We start from the raw sequence: 15,786 nt of genomic DNA, 5'->3' as shown, positions 1-15,786 counted from the left end.
CCTGGATACCGTAACCACGTGGATGTGGGAAGCCACTCTCCCTCTTACAATGCTCCCTCCCAAACTGATCAGCTTTTGGCCCAATAAACTGCCCATTCCAAATCACTGTTTAGAGTTCCAAGACCCCTCCCAATCTTCAGCGTACCCTGCCAAGATGTGGCTGTACAGGGGCAACCCTAACCCACTTCTGAAGCAAGGCTTGTCTTTGTTCTGTGGGACCTTTGGTTAGGAGATGTTCTATGCAAAGACACCTCACCTCCCCTCGCCACTTGACCTCAAGCCATCTAGGAGAATGTCCTGCCATGATCTTTGGTCTCTGGCATAGCCTTTGAAGTGGGCAGCACCAAGTCTAAATCTATTTCCCCAACTGCTGCAAAATTTATCCAAAGTTACTCAGTATTTGGGATCTGTACTTCCTCCCTACCCATACCCCACTCTGCTCTGCCTGCTTTCTCACCAGGTGTCTTGTTCTTCCATGTGTTACAATGTGGAACAAGTCAGCTGCATTCTCCACATGGTTCTTGTCTTCCCCTGCTCCTGCTACCACCACTGACACCGCGGCATGACAGACTGTGGCTGTCCCTCTGTCCCATCCGGCTTTCCACTCCGTACATAGGAGGCATACATTCGTTTGCCTTGGGGAAGGGGACAGCATGCCACATTGGTCTTCTGATGCCTCCCATCGTTGCTATGCTTAGCAAGCTGGAGCCGGTGTAGTGTGGGGAATGCAATGGGTGTTGTCATCCTTCCCTCCAACTGGGAGCATCCTCCCTGCCTACTGCTTTAATTCTTATGGTTTCTTATACTGCGAGTTCTGATCTTATGATGGAGGAAGGTCATTGGTTAATTATAATAAAGAAACTGCTTGGCCCTCATAGGTTAGAACTATGGTTCTAACTCCACATAGGTGGGTGGAGGAAACAGAACAGAATGCTGGAAGGAAGAGGAAGTGAGATAAGACTCCTCAGACAGACACCATGCAGCTCATCGCCAGGGCAGAGGTGATGAAGCAAGCCCCCAGGTCAGACATGCTGAATCTTTCCCGGTAAGCACACCTAGTGGTGCTACACAGAATATTAGAAATGGGTTAGATCAATATGTAAGAGCTAGCCAGTAAGAGGCTGGAACTAATGGGCCAAGCAGTGTTTAAAAGAATACAGTTTGTGTGTTGTTATTTCGGGTAAAGCTAGCCAGTGGCAGGAGCTGGGTGACGGAATGCAGCCCGCAGCTCCCTTTAACAATCTTAGGATTTTTAAGTTGATCATCTGACATGGCTTCCCATGGAAAGTTATGTCTGTCTTTCTGTTAAAACATTCTGTCTACTTTGTATGGATGGACAGCACTCTGTTCCTATATATTTTCTTGTGTATAAATACATGTGGCCACTGAATGCTTGTTTCTGACTGGTTTTAAATGCCTGGGTTTACATGTTCCATGTGTCTTGGTAACAGCTCAGCTGTTGCTATTACAACTAGCTGCCTGGGTTCAAAATTTGCCTCTGGGTTTTTCTGGCCCTGAATCTGATGTGATGACAGAGAAAGTTATTCTGTAAGTGAAATGAAAACTTGTGATTGCAAACTGGAGTTGTTCTGGGAAATAACACATGTTCGGCCACCATTTTAACTATGTACAGCACATCGGCAGTCACCACTTTGACTAAGGCTGAAACAGAGGGAGGTCACATGACTATATCACCTCTTAAATAAAATTGACCATATGGAGTGGTCCACCAAGGAGACATTAGATCTCTAATATGATTAAAAAAACAAGGTTTATGAAAGACAGATTTCTAAACAATGCTGGTTTACTGAGGAATCAAAGTTGCACCTCCATGCATTCAAACACTAAATTGTTTACAACGTTAAAACTTGTTTTTTGCCTTCCACAGATTATGAATACAATCTATGTCCCAGGACCACAGCTGAACACCAGAGACTGAGATATTCCTATTTTATGATGTAGCAGTATGATGACCTAAACAGTCTGACAATAGGTTTTTTCCTCCTTATCTAAGGTCTATTCGGGGTGACAAAGACCAATTTAAAAACAACATCTAACTTTCTTTTTCCAACATTGGTAAACTGCAGCTAATCTGGTAAATCACAAAGACATACAAGTTAACCTAGGTGTAACTTCCGAGGTTGAGTTCTAGCACTGCAGTTTTGACTGCTACTGCATAGAAGCTTTCTCAGCATTACTGTATCATCTTCAGTCACATATGGCAAAACTCTGCCGAGATGCTAACTCATCCCCCTCTGAAGAGATTAGCATTGGAGAGGGCAGGGAAGCCTGCAGGCAGGTTCAACTCTGTTCATCCTCTCATGCTCCTCAGCCTCCCTCCTTCTTCCTCCACTCGCTCAACCTCTTTTCTTCAGTAAATTTCCTCTGTTTATCTTCTAGGTATAGACTTAAAGGTATGTTTCACTGGGATGAAAGCAAGCAAGCACTAGGAAAAATGTCCATGCCTCTTAACCCAAAGCCACAGAATTTTTCTATGACACCAAGTTGTAAATCTGTTCCAGTTGTCTTACAGACATCTGCAGGTTCCTGGCCAAAGAATCCTGCTATCAAGGAATCTAGCCTGGTGGATCAATCTCTAGACAGGCCCACTCCTCCTGCCAGACTTATGCCAAGGCCAACCCACAGGGGAGCCTACAGATAATGCCAGTCCCTGCACATGCTGTGAAGACACCAATGAGATGCCTACTAGTAGGATGACTTCGCCCACATGTCCACTCATAATAAGCTCCATTATCTCTTAACTCTTAGTGATACCTTTATAGGAGGGATGGAGGCAACCCCCATCTCCAGGGAAACAGCTCTGTGATGGCTCAGGTACTCCTGAAGCACATTATCCCCCAATTTGATGTGCCATCTCCCCAAACTCCTGGGACATTAGTGCTAGTACCACCTCTCCAGGTTGAAACAGGAACCTATCCAGGATAAATGGTCTGGCCAACCGGAACCGGACCCTCCAATTTTTCAAAATGTCCCAATGAGTGGTATACCTGCTCTTTTGCATCTGGCTCGTTAACCCTTGCCTCCTCTGTACAACCAGAGCACATCTGTTTCATTCTCTCTGACAGGCATCACTCTTCCTATGGCTAGTCCTGTCCACAGGGCCGATGTTAATAATCTATTTTTCTCCTAGCAACCTCCCTTATTCACTTCCTCAAGAAATAGACCCCTGAGGTCTCCAGGATGGCAGTTGACCAAATGCTTCTTCACCCACCTCCCACCAAGCATGAGTCCACTGACTTTGGACTCCCCTCCCCATACTGTTCTATGCCAGCAGGAAATAGATAGACTTGAAACGGTACCCAAAGGTTGAGATGTTGGAACTCTCCACTCTGTTCTCACTAAGCCTGCCATAGGCAGCTCCTCTCCTGGAGCTACTCAAAGACCTTGCTTACAGGGTATTTAAGGCCCCCTCCTTGGAAGCAGCAGTGTGATTTCTCTCCTACTTCCACCCCCCCCAAGAAACACCCAAAAGTTGCTTTGCTCATTAAACCTAGACTTTTAATTTGACCTGATCTGATGTATTGTATCGGCATTGAAACTCATTACCAGAGATTTAAAAATACTTACCAATGGGGTTTCAACGCAGTTTTAGTTCACACTTCTCTAATGGCTGGAGAGGTGAACATTTTCACAGGTTTACTGGCCATTTCAACCTTTGTGAACTGTTTGTTCATTGGCCCATTTGCTAACTGGGTTAATCTCTTGCTTATTTTTTGTTGCTGTTTTTATTGGGGGGTGTTTTAGTATATTCTAAAAATAACCCTGTGTTTGATGTAAAGATCAGCGATTTCTCTCCCATTCTGAAGTGAAGAAATCTTCACTTGAAATTTTCTTTACACGCGTATTTAATTTCATGAAGGTGACTTGTGAACTGTTAGCATTATTTTCTGATAAACTGGAGTACTAGCCAGAAAGTCCCTACCTCTTGTCTGTATCTTGAAGTATTTCCCCTACTTTTTCTTGTAACAGTTTCACAGAGTTTCGCGTCTTCAAATTAGGTCTTTGTTTTATTTACAGTTGATTTTTGTCAGGGTAAGAAATAGGAATCTCAAATCATTCTGCTACAGTTGGGTACAAGATCCATTTGTTAAAAGGCTGTCTTTTTCCAATATGTTGTTGGCATCTTTGGCAAAAACAAGATGGTTGAAGCTGTGCGGGTTTATATCTGGTTGCTTTAGCCTGTTCCTGAGGTGGTCTGAATAAGAATATCCTTCACAGACTCATATATTTGAATGCTTCATCATTAGGCAGTGGAACTACTTGAAGGATTAGGAGGATTGCTTTGTTTTCAACCCACTACACCCCTCCATACAGAAGGGATTTACTCACTATGAGACTACGTTTCAGAATCACCCCCACTGCTTCCAAAGCTCAAAGACAAGCAGAATAGCAAAATTCCTTTTTCAAGGCACTAAAGCCCCCTCACCCCAATCCTCCATAAATGCTATTCACTGGACCATCTATCTGAGACACCCAGCTGACCTTCAACTCCACCATCAATTTCCCCTTATTTGAGCCTGGTGATACTGTCCGGGTCAAGCAGGTAGCCAAGGGACACCGAAAGACACTTGGAAAGGACCTATATAGTGATACTCTCCACTCCTAGATGTGTGAAGGTAGCATTGCACCATGGATACACAGCCAGGTCAAGGAAGTGGAAGCCACAGCTATTATCACCAAATGGACTGTATCCTGGACCATGAGTCCATTAAAATTAAGGTTTGATCGGGACCCTGGTCCCTTACACTTCATGCCCCTCTAGTTTCTAAGTCTTGTGTTTTTTGCTATGGGTATCATTGCAGGGTCACAGTCTAACCCCCATCATCCTCAGATGTGAATCTGGGAACGAAGGAAGTTAGGTACAGGGAATATGTCTTAGAGTTCTGTTACTGTTAAGAGACGCCATTACTACAGCAACCTTCACAAAAAAAAAAACATTTACTTGGGGCCTAGCTTACTGTTTCAGAGATGCAGTCCATTTTCATCAAGCAGGGAGCATAGTGACATGCAGACAGGCATGGTGCTAGAGTGTATCAGAGTTTCACATCCAGATTTACAGGCAGTAGGCAGAGAGAGACAGTGGGTCTGTCTTGGGCTTCTGAAAAAAACCCAAAGCCCAAGCCCAGTGGCATGCTTCCAACAAGGCCACACCTAATCCAACAATACTGCACCTCCTAATCCCTGTCAAACAGCACCACTCCCTCATGACCAAGCATTCAAATCTATGAGTCTATGGGGGCAATTCTTATTCAAACCACCACAGGAGATGATTGTTAATAAGGCTATCAACCAGCAACCCATATTCTATCTTGACCTTTGCTCACTGATGACCACTTTCTTATACTTGTCAGATGGTTAAGATGAACAAAACAAATGACAGCTCATGCTGCCAAGGATGTGGAATAAGGGGAGTGCAAACATGTATAGCCACTGTGGAAATCAGCAGCAGCACCTTAAGATCTACCTGTTCCACTCTTGAGAACAGACTCAAAGGATGTTTCTTCCTACCATTGAAATACTTGCCCAACCATCATCAGTGCTGTTTGTCTTAGTTAGGGTTTTCTATTGCTCTGAAGAAACACCATGACCATAGCAAGTCTTATAAAGAAAATATTTAACGAGGGTGGATTGCTTCCAGTTTCATAGAATCAGTCCATTATCGTCATGATGGCAGGCATGGTGGTGTGTAGGCAGACATGGTGCTGGAGCTGAGAGTGCTAATCTTTCTGCTTGTTGGAGAAACAAATCTAAAATGGAAGGGGGTAAGTTGTCCTGAACTATTCAGTTCATTAATTCACTGCCCCAAGGCAGTGCACGCTATTCCACTGGCTCACTGGCTCCACCAGACCACCCACCCATGCTGTGGTGACCCCCATGCAGAGGCCATGACCCGAGAAAACCTCAAAGAAAAGAAGGACAGGAGACAGAGATAATCAGTATTAGGCTCCAATTACTTAGTCTCCATGCCTGACTACCTTACTGTCAGCATTTGTATGGACGTTGCCTCATATTCTGAGCAAGCTAATGATCAGATCCTACATCCTCGACGGCATGGCCAACTAAACTACTGGTCCTTAGGACAAACTATGATCCCCTAGAACAGTATGAGTCAATGATTTGTCTCATGTCCATAGAACCAGTAGGAAATGTGACAGATCAAGACAGTTCCTCCATCTTCTGCTCTTGCTGAGGTCATTTTAGGCTCACCTAGAATTTGATCTCCTTCATGGAGAATCCATGGAAAATTACCCAGCTCTATTCTATCAACCCAAGGTCAAGATGGCTTAGGTAATTTAGCTTCTGTTAATCTGCTTGCCTGTGCAAACCTTCCCCTGCTTCTGCTGAACAAGATAAGATAGAAGGATGTTGTTTTTGCCTTTAAAAGCTCCTTGCATACTCTGGTTTCTCTTCAGATCGTATAAATCTTTCGCCTTTTACTAAAAGCTCCTTGCTCTAAATGCTCAGGGATATGCTTAGGTCTGGAATACCTGAGTGTAGTCCAAGCCAGCTGGAATAAAGACTTTCAATTGGCTATAAACTACATCTGTATGGTCATCGCAGGTGGGATTCTCATAACACTACCTGAGAGCTGGGATTTGAGACATACACCACACCACGTCCAGTTCAAGCACTCTATATGTTTTCTTTTTTTTTTTGACACAGATTTTCTCTGTGTAGCCCTGCATGCGCTGGAACTCACACTGTAGACTAGGCTGTCCTCAAACTCAGAGATCCACCTGTCTCTTCCTTCTGAGTGCTGGGACTAATGATGTATGACAGCACCACATAGAATATATGAAATTTCTGAAGGTAATTAACAAGCTTTTCAATTCATAAAATTAACAATGGTTGCCTTCATCACATTATAAAGTAACTAAAGGTCTCTTATATAGGTATTAACCTGTCTGTTGTTTTTAAAACTGCATCACTATGTGGAAACAGGCTGGCCTCACAATATAGCTCAAGCTAGCCTTGAACTAGTGGTCTTCTTGTCTCAGCTTTCTGAATGCAGAGATTAAAGGTATGAGCCACTATACCAGGCCTTGGAATCTAATATATTACCACCCAGATAACAATAATAGCTCAATGGTTGTGACAATCAAAACTTGTTTTCAAATAGGGGCCACAATCCAGACACACCGTTGAAACACCGCTACGGTGAATGAGATGAATAGGAAACAACTGCCAGGCTCTGAGTCACTCTCTCTGGGAAAATATTGTTCTCCAAGCTCTTAGACCTACTGAAACCTAGGAAACAGGAAGACCACAAGGACTTGTAAGTAAAATGACACGTTCAGGGTAAGACTCTCTGATCCAGACACACCCGCCGTGTGGCGAGGCCTTCAGAAGTAACCTGAACAGAGTTTCAGATGCACAGTCATAGTTTCCTGTTTGGCATATGCACTTCTCTTTTGATTTTTCTCTGTTCCCAAATCCACTGTCCCACAAGAACAGATATTTGTTTTTGGATGATGCAAATACACAATTAGTAAAAGCATATGCAAATACCAACATTGTGGATTCCATGCAGGAGAACATTCCCACATCATCATTAAAGAAATTCTAAACTGGAAGGCTTGGAGACTCCAAACAGAAAACTATGCATTAACAGAAACATTCTCACAGTCTCAGTACACCTAGATTCAGGAGCATATTTTCCTCTGGTGGCTTTAGATTAAAAAAAGTTTACTGAAATGTAATTTTCCAAGAAACTAGAAGACATTTATATATTTATATATATGTGTGTGTGTGTGTGTGTGTGTGTGTGTGTGTGTGTTCATTTGTCAAAGACCTATTCAAACTCCGTTTTTGGAGATTCATTTTATGCAAAAATAGACATGAAACAGTTCTCATAACTTAAAACATATAACCATACAACATGTGGTCTGACTCGGCTTCTTTCTCCCAGCATTCTGTTTGGTCTACTCTGCCTACCTAATTTTCTGTCCTATTAAAGGCCAAGGCGGTTTTTTATTAACCAATAGACATATGACCCTCCTCCATCACCACCCTGGGCTATATAGGAAGATCCTCTCTAAAAAAGCAACAACAAAACAATCAGTTCCCAGAATTTCAACCCGGCTCACAGTGATGTGAGATTCCCCTTATAAACTGTGAATACCACTGGCTAATAGAGAAACTGCTTTGAACCTGTTGCAGGGCACATCACAGGTAGGCAGGAAAAACTAGGTTGAATGGTGGGAGAAAGAAGGTGGAGTCAGTGAGAAGCCATATGGCCCCACTGGAGACAGACACCAGAACTTCACCACAGCCTCGTGGCGATACACAGATTAATGGAAATGGGTTAAATTAAGATATAAAAGTTAGATATAATAAGAAGCTAGAGCTAATGGGTAAAGCAGTAATTTAACTAATATAGTTTCTGTGTGGTTATTTCATGGCTGGGCTTCTGGGCAGCCAGGAAACAAACAAGCGGCCTCCAACTACATCACAGGGTATACCAAAAGCTGATATACTATCAGTAGAGATAGTGTAAATAAAATGTTAGTATTTCCCTTCAGAGATGTTAGCATATTATAAACAGAACCCAAATTTTTAAAGAAAATTAAGTTCAGCATTCTTTTGAATGTAAACTAAATGTTTTGCTTATATAACTTTATGAAAACAAAAGGATATTACTGAGTAAAAACTGTCAACTCACGGCTCTCTATAAGATCAGTAGGTTAAACTTATGAACAGACACAATTATTAAGAGAAAATTACTGTCCTTTCCCCACCCTTTCTATGTGTAGAGAAATGCAAATTCTGCCTAATTTACTATATGTTCTATAACAAATCCACAAAAAAATTCAATGTAGCAAGAAAACCAAGAGAAGGAAAAGTAGTGTATTTAAACCTATACTTTCTTACCCATATGTTGCTGAAGAGCCCAAGAAGAGTTTGCACGAGCAGAGATCATCTTTTCAACAGGTGGTGGAAGTCTCTTCCAATTAGAAAATTCCAAAGTAAAAATAAGGACATCATCGCTGACTGAGTTAACCCTGTATGAACAACATGTTAACAGGCCATCAACAGCAAAATATTAACATATTTAGGGCTAGTACTAAAAGCAAGTATCACATTCCTTTTATACAAGAACTCGATGATGGTACTCCTAGGAGAGAGGCTGGAGAAAACAAGCTCCTCTAGGAGCAGAAGGAAAGAGCAAATCCAGTCCTGGGACACTGCCAGACCAGAATTGAGCCAATGAGCTGACCCAGAGTCTGCGATCTCCACCAGAACCGGAGTGGGACTGAACCAGTTACCTAAGACAGAAAAAACAAGCTACACCAAGAAGCAGAAGCCAGGAGCAGACACAGTCCCGGGACATGGGGGGATCAGGACATAGCCAGCGACCAGATCCAGACTCAACAATCTCCACCACAACAGGCCCAACTCCACGCCAGGGACTTCTGCAGGAGGATATTTAGAACAAGATGTACAGAAACAGATCAAAGCCTGCAGCCTAAGCCAAAGTAGGCCTGAAACAGCAAACTCCAAGGGAGCAGAGCCAAGCACAGGAGCACTGAGCTACCTCCAGGAACAGGAGTAACCAACAGGGAAACTAGAACTGTGACACTGACTGTACCACGAGGAACAACCATCTGAGCTTGGGATTTACTGGCACCTAGAAGATTACTCAACAGAATCTCAAACAGCCCAACCATACCTATTAGAGGAAAAGATGAGTAGAAAAGAAGATCACATGCTACACCACAAAGAAGCAACGCAATACCAGTAAATGGACTTAACAGACATCTACAGAATCCTCATGGAACCTTCTCAAAAATTGACCACATACTTGGTAACAAAACAAACGTCCAAAATACAAAAAAAAAATGGAATATCCCAACGTACCTTATCAGATCACCATGGTTTAAAACTAGAAGTCAACAGCAATACTAATTCCAGAAAACCCACAAGCACACAGAAATTAAACAATGCTCACCTGAATCATCAATGGGTCAAGGAAAAAATAAAGGGGGAAATTAAAGACTTCCTAAAATTCAATGAAAAATGACCACACAACATATCCAAATTTATAGAACACAATGAAATCAGTGTTAAGAAGCAAGTTCATAGCACTAAATGCCTATATAAAGAAGCTGAAAAAAAATCCCACACTACTGAATTAACCAAACATTTGAAAACTTTAGAACAAAAAGAAGCAAACTCACATAAAAAAAACTAGATGGCAGGAAATAAAGTGAGAGTTGAAATCAACAAAAGAGAAACAAAGAAAACAATACAAAGAATCAATGAGACAAAGAGCTGGTTCTTCAAGAAAATCAACAAAATAGACAAACCTTTATCAAAACTAAGCAAAAAGCAGAGAGAGAATATCCAAATTAACAAAATCAGAAAGGAAAAGGGGAACATAACATCAGACATGGAGGAAATACAGAGGATCATCAGGTCATATTTTGAAAACCTGTACTCCACAAAATTGGAAAACTTAAAGGAAATGGACAACTTTCTGGATAAATATCACTTACCAAAATTAAATCAAGACCATATAAGCAAATTAAACAGACCTATAACTCCTGAAGAAATAGAAACAGCCATCAAAAGTCTCCCAACCAAAAAAAGACTAGGACAATGTGGTTTCAGCTCAGAATTCTACAAGACTTTCAAGGAAGAACTAAGACCAATACTCCTCAAATTATTCCACACAATAGAAATAAAGGGAACACTACCAAACTCTTTTTATGAGGCTACAATTACCCTGATACCCAAATTACAGAAAGAGAATACTAAGAAAGAAAATTACAGACCAATCTCACTCATAAACATTGATGCAAAAATACTAAATAAAATAACGACAAATCGAACCCAAGAACACATCAGAACCATCATCCACCATGACCAAATTGACTTCATCCCACAGATGCAGGAATGGTTCAACATATAAAAATCTGTCAACCTAATCCACCACATAAACAAGCTAAAAAATAAAAACCACATGATCATCTCATTAGATGTCGAAAAAGCATTTGACAAAATACAACATTTTTTCGTGATAAATGTCTTGGAGAGAGCAAGGATACAAGAAACATACCTAAACATAATTGAGGTAATATACAGCAAGCCAACAGCCAACATCAAACTCAGCGGAGAGGACTCAAAGCAGTCCAACTGAAATCGGGAACAAGACAAGGTAGTCCACTCTGCATATCTATGCATAGAGTAATTAAAGTTCTATCTAGAGCAATAAGACAGCAAAAAGACATTAAGGGGAAACAAATTGGAAAAGAATAAGTCAAACTCTCACTAAAAAGAAGGAATGACAAGGAGAAATGGAAAGAGCACCAAATTACACAGCCTGGCAGACAGAACCTATACATGCCTGCCGACTTACCATCTAAAAGAGAGAATACACGCGCTGTTTTTCAGTGCAAACAGCGGCATTTCGGACACACTGGCTGTCAGATCAACTCCAAACCTAGGTGTGAGGAGACATTGGCTGAACGTGAATGTTCGGTCTGGCCCTAGCATTTCTAAATCTACTTTTAACCAGATGCCAGTGGAGTCTTACTGTTAGGAAAACTGAGCCGCACTTCAGTGAAGTCTTTCTGGGTGAAGTTTACTGCTCTCCCATGGAGGAAACACGGCTCACTAGTGGCCGCCTCCCAGACAGGAAAAAGAGGCGCTTTTCTCATCATGCAGGTTCCTCATACAGCACTGACCCCAGTGAGAGGCAGACAGGACAGCTGACAGCAAACTGAACTGCAGGTATCGGGGCTCAGAGGCCACAATTCCTGCTCTTCCAACTGTCTTCTGGACAGTTGTCCGCACATGCCTAAGTACGCATGCGCAGAGCTCCTGGGGATGGCTGGGCTCTGCACGGTCCTGGGCACTCACTGTACAACCTCAGAGTGTGAGAAATCGGCCTAGTCATGAAGGGTGGACCCTCGAGAGCCAAGCTGGGGCTGATGAGGGTGGTGAGGGAGAGGGTGAGGGTGGTGAGGGTTAAGGTGACAGGGGTGAGGGAGGGGGTGACAGGGATCCCATTCCAGGGTTGGAGTGGGATGTTTGCATTTGGGAGGACTGGCTGCCAGCTCAGTGGGTTGGGTGCAGCCATGGGTCAGGTGAATTCCCAGTCCTCTATGCATGGCACAGGCTGTGAAGTGACAGGGAAACTAATACTACTGATAGGCTGTTTGGCTTTTCTTTCTTTCGCTCATGATCTAAGTGACATTTTGACGATCATTTTCTTTCGTCACTACTAATAAAGGTTAAAACTTACAGTGTTTTAGACTATCAGATACCCGTCTACAAGTGCATGCATACTCCTCTATGGTGCTATCTAGAAATCCTCAGGTGTACTTCAGGAAGAATTTGAAAGTTCCATTTGTTTGTGTAGAATAATGCAAAGACATAGCAACAGAGCACAGGACACTAAAACTCCAGTATTGCAGGGCCCTTGAAAGGGTATCACCAGATGCACGATGGTGTCAAATGGGGTGGTTTGTTGTTTTTGTTGTTGTTGCTGTTGTGGTGGTGGTGGTGGTGGTGGTGGTGGTGGTGTGTGTGTGTGTGTGTGTGTGTGTGTGTGCGTGCTCGTGCTCTGAGGAGTGAATGAGTTCCAGCCCTAGAGTCGTGGAGATCACTGTGAGTAGTCCCATGAGTCTCAAGGAACTGTCAGTGACTTGGGAATTAGGTTTTCATAAGAATGGCAGTGCAAATAAATAAATAAATAAATAAATGAAAAAAAGAATTGCAGTTCAAAGAGTTGCACTAAAATAGCAATAATAGATAAAGTCTATTCACATCTCTTCTTCATTTCATTGCTAAAAGAATCATCTAAGCAGGGTGTTTCAAATAATTATTCTACTCTTTGAATCTATCATTTGTTCTGACTATGTACACACATGTGTTCATTGGCCAACAGTGCTGGCTTCTCTTGCAGAGGTCGCAACCCATCAAGTGTCTCACGACCATCTCTACCTACAGCGCCATGGAATCAGACACCTTCTTCCCCTCTGAGGGTATGTGTACTCAGATGACATAATCTCACACTACAAATATATACTCATAAAGAAAATAATAAATACTTGAAAGAGATTATATATATATATATATATATATATATATATATATATATATATATATACACACAATATATGTTTGGAGATTATTCTAGATAGAGACACCTTTTCCTCAATGTATTCACTGACAAAAATGTCAATTTAAGAGGCTCAACAAACAAACTATTTTATGCTTGTGGGTATGACTTGCAGATGATCTTTCAATTATTGTGTATAATTAATATAATAACAGCATAAATGATAGAGCTTAATTTAATGAACACTAACTAAGAATAGTAACTTTACTATGATGTATATTTAAATTTAAGTACACGTTATAAAGAAGTTCATATTGGAACTGGATCTTAATCAGTGTGCAAAGCAGTTGCTATGCAATGTTAGGCCCTGAGTGCAGATTAACGGAACAAACACAAAAGAGAATGCAGTGACAGGATTCTGTATTCCCAGTACCCTTAGAAGGAGGTGGTGGTGGGTATGTGCTGTAGGAAGTCTTACAGCTGGTGGTGACCTGCCCACTAGATTTCCCTAGATTTCTTCCGTGTCTGATTTATGTCCTCTTTTTGATTTCTGATTTTTTAATTTGTATATTCTTTCTGAAGTTTGGCTGGTTTGGAATGACATTTTTCAATTTTGTGATTTTTCTCAAAATTTCAATTTCTCAAAGAATCAACTCTTTGTCTCATTGATTCTTGTACTGTTTTCTTTATTATTATTATTTTTATTAATTAAATTATTTATTGATGGAGGAAGGTCATTGGTTAAATAAAAAGAAACTGCTTGGCTCTCATTGGTTAGGAGATAGGTGGGAGGAGTAAACAGAACAAAACGCTGGGAGGAACAGGAAGTGAGCTCAGACTCCACAGCTCTGCTCTCAGGAGCAGACTCCTCAGAGAAAGACGCCATGCTCCCGGCTCCTGGGCAGACGCACGCATGAAGCTCCGACCCAGGATGGACTTAGGCTAGAATCTTCCCGGTAAGAACCGTGCTACAGTTTATTAGAAATGGGTTGATCGGGATATCAGAATTAGCCAGTAAGGGCTAGAGCTAATGTGCCAAGCAGTGATTAAAAGAATACAGTGTCTGTGTAATTATTTCGGGGCAAAAGCTAGCCGAGCAGGCGGCTGGGGTGTTGGGGACGCAGCCCCGCCGCCGCTCTTAATACTACAATTTATTAAAGATTTTTGCCTCCTCCCAGCCACCGCCTACCATTTCCCTCCATCTCCCCCAATCAAGTCCCCCTCCCTCATCAGCCCAAAAAGCAGTGACGGTTCCCTGCCCTGTGGGAAGTCCAAGGACCTTCCACCTCCTTCCAGGTCTAGTAAGGTGAGCATCCAAATGGCCTAGGTTCCCACAAAGCCAGTCTTGTACTGTTTTCTTTCTATTTTGTTAATCTCATCTCTCAATTTCATTATTTCCTGTCATCTAGTCCTCCTGGGTGAGTTTTCTTCTCTTTGTTCTAGAGCTTACAGGTGGTCTGTTAACTTTCTTTTTTTAAAAAAAAATATTTATTTATTTACTTATTATGTATACAGTGTTCTGTCTGTGTGTATGTCTGCAGGCCAGAAGAGGGCACCAGACCTCATTATAGATGGTTGTGAGCCACCATGTGGTTGCTGGGAATTGAACTTAGGACCTTTGGAAGAGCAGGCAATGCTCTTAACCACTGAGCCATCTCTCCAGCTGGGTCTGTTAACTTTCTAATCTGGGATTTTTCCAGCTTTTTTATATAGGCATTTAGTGGTATGAACTTTCCTCTTAACACTGCTTTCATTGTGTCCCATAACTTTGGGTACGTTGTGTGGTCATTTTCATTGAACCTTACAAAGTTTTAATTTCTTTCTTTGTTTTTTCCTTGACCCATTTGTGATTCAGATAAGTATTACTCAATTTTCATATGTTTGTGGGTTAGGAAATTAGTGTGGGTGGTGAATGCTAACTTCTATTCATGGTTATCCCATAAGATACATGGGGTTCTTCAATTATTTTTGGAATCTGTTGAAGTTTTCTTTTTTTATTGAGTATATGGTCAATTTTGAGAAAATTCCATGGGGTGTAGAGAAGAAAAGAAGGTATGCTCTTATATCTTTGGATGGAATATCCTATAGATGTGTGTTAAGTCCATTTGAGTCATAACATCTGTTTAGTCCCTTATTTCTCTGTTAAGTTTCTGTCTGTCAGAACTATCCAGTGGTGAGAGTGAAGTGTTGTGGCCACCCACTATTAGTATGTGTGGCATAATATGTGATGGAAGCCTTAGAAGTGTTTCTTGTACATATGAAGGTGCCCTTGTATTTGGCACATACATGTTCAGTATTGAGATTTCCTCTTGATGGATTTTTCCTGTGACTAATATTAAATGTCCTTCTTTTTCTCTTTTGATTGATTTTAGTTTGAAGTCTATTGTGTTAGATATTTGGATAGCTACACCAGCTTGTTTCTTAGGTCCATTTTATTGGAAAATTTTCTCAACCCTTTATTCTGAGGCGATGTCTGTCTTTGAGGTTGAGATGTGCTTCTTGTATGCAGCAGAAGAATAAATTATGTTTTTGTATCCAATCTGTTAGTCTGTGTCTTTTTATAAGTGACTTGATACCATTTCTATTAAGGGATATTAATGACAAGTGATTGCTAGTTCCTGTTATTTGACTTTTTGTTGGTGGTGACATTATTGTCTTTGCTTTTCTTTTATTTGGGATTTACTACTGTGAGATCATCT

The 15,786-nt window shown here is 41.5% G+C and overlaps 1 protein-coding gene across 6 annotated transcripts in view; it reads right to left on the bottom strand.

Moving 5' to 3' along the window:
* LOC142832210 (ankyrin repeat and SOCS box protein 3-like) overlaps window positions 1–15,786 on the bottom strand; it is a 157,259-nt gene that overhangs the window by 77,330 nt on the left and 64,143 nt on the right. For 5 of the 6 annotated variants that reach the window (XR_012907208.1, XM_075942503.1, XM_075942504.1 and 2 more), the window contains one exon: window positions 8,893–9,023. Coding sequence is in view for 5 of the 6 variants with exons in the window: in XM_075942503.1 (XP_075798618.1) it covers window positions 8,893–9,023 (131 nt within the window). In the remaining variant the exon portion in view is untranslated. Of the gene's footprint in view, window positions 1–6,641; window positions 7,270–8,892; window positions 9,024–15,786 lie in introns of those variants that run through there. The other variant, XM_075942506.1, reaches the window with a different exon arrangement.

The sequence above is a fragment of the Microtus pennsylvanicus genome, chromosome 12 (genome assembly GCF_037038515.1).
Source record: "Microtus pennsylvanicus isolate mMicPen1 chromosome 12, mMicPen1.hap1, whole genome shotgun sequence".
Classification (NCBI taxonomy): Eukaryota; Metazoa; Chordata; class Mammalia; order Rodentia; family Cricetidae; genus Microtus; species Microtus pennsylvanicus.
This window is presented reverse-complemented; position numbering and strand designations above follow the sequence as displayed.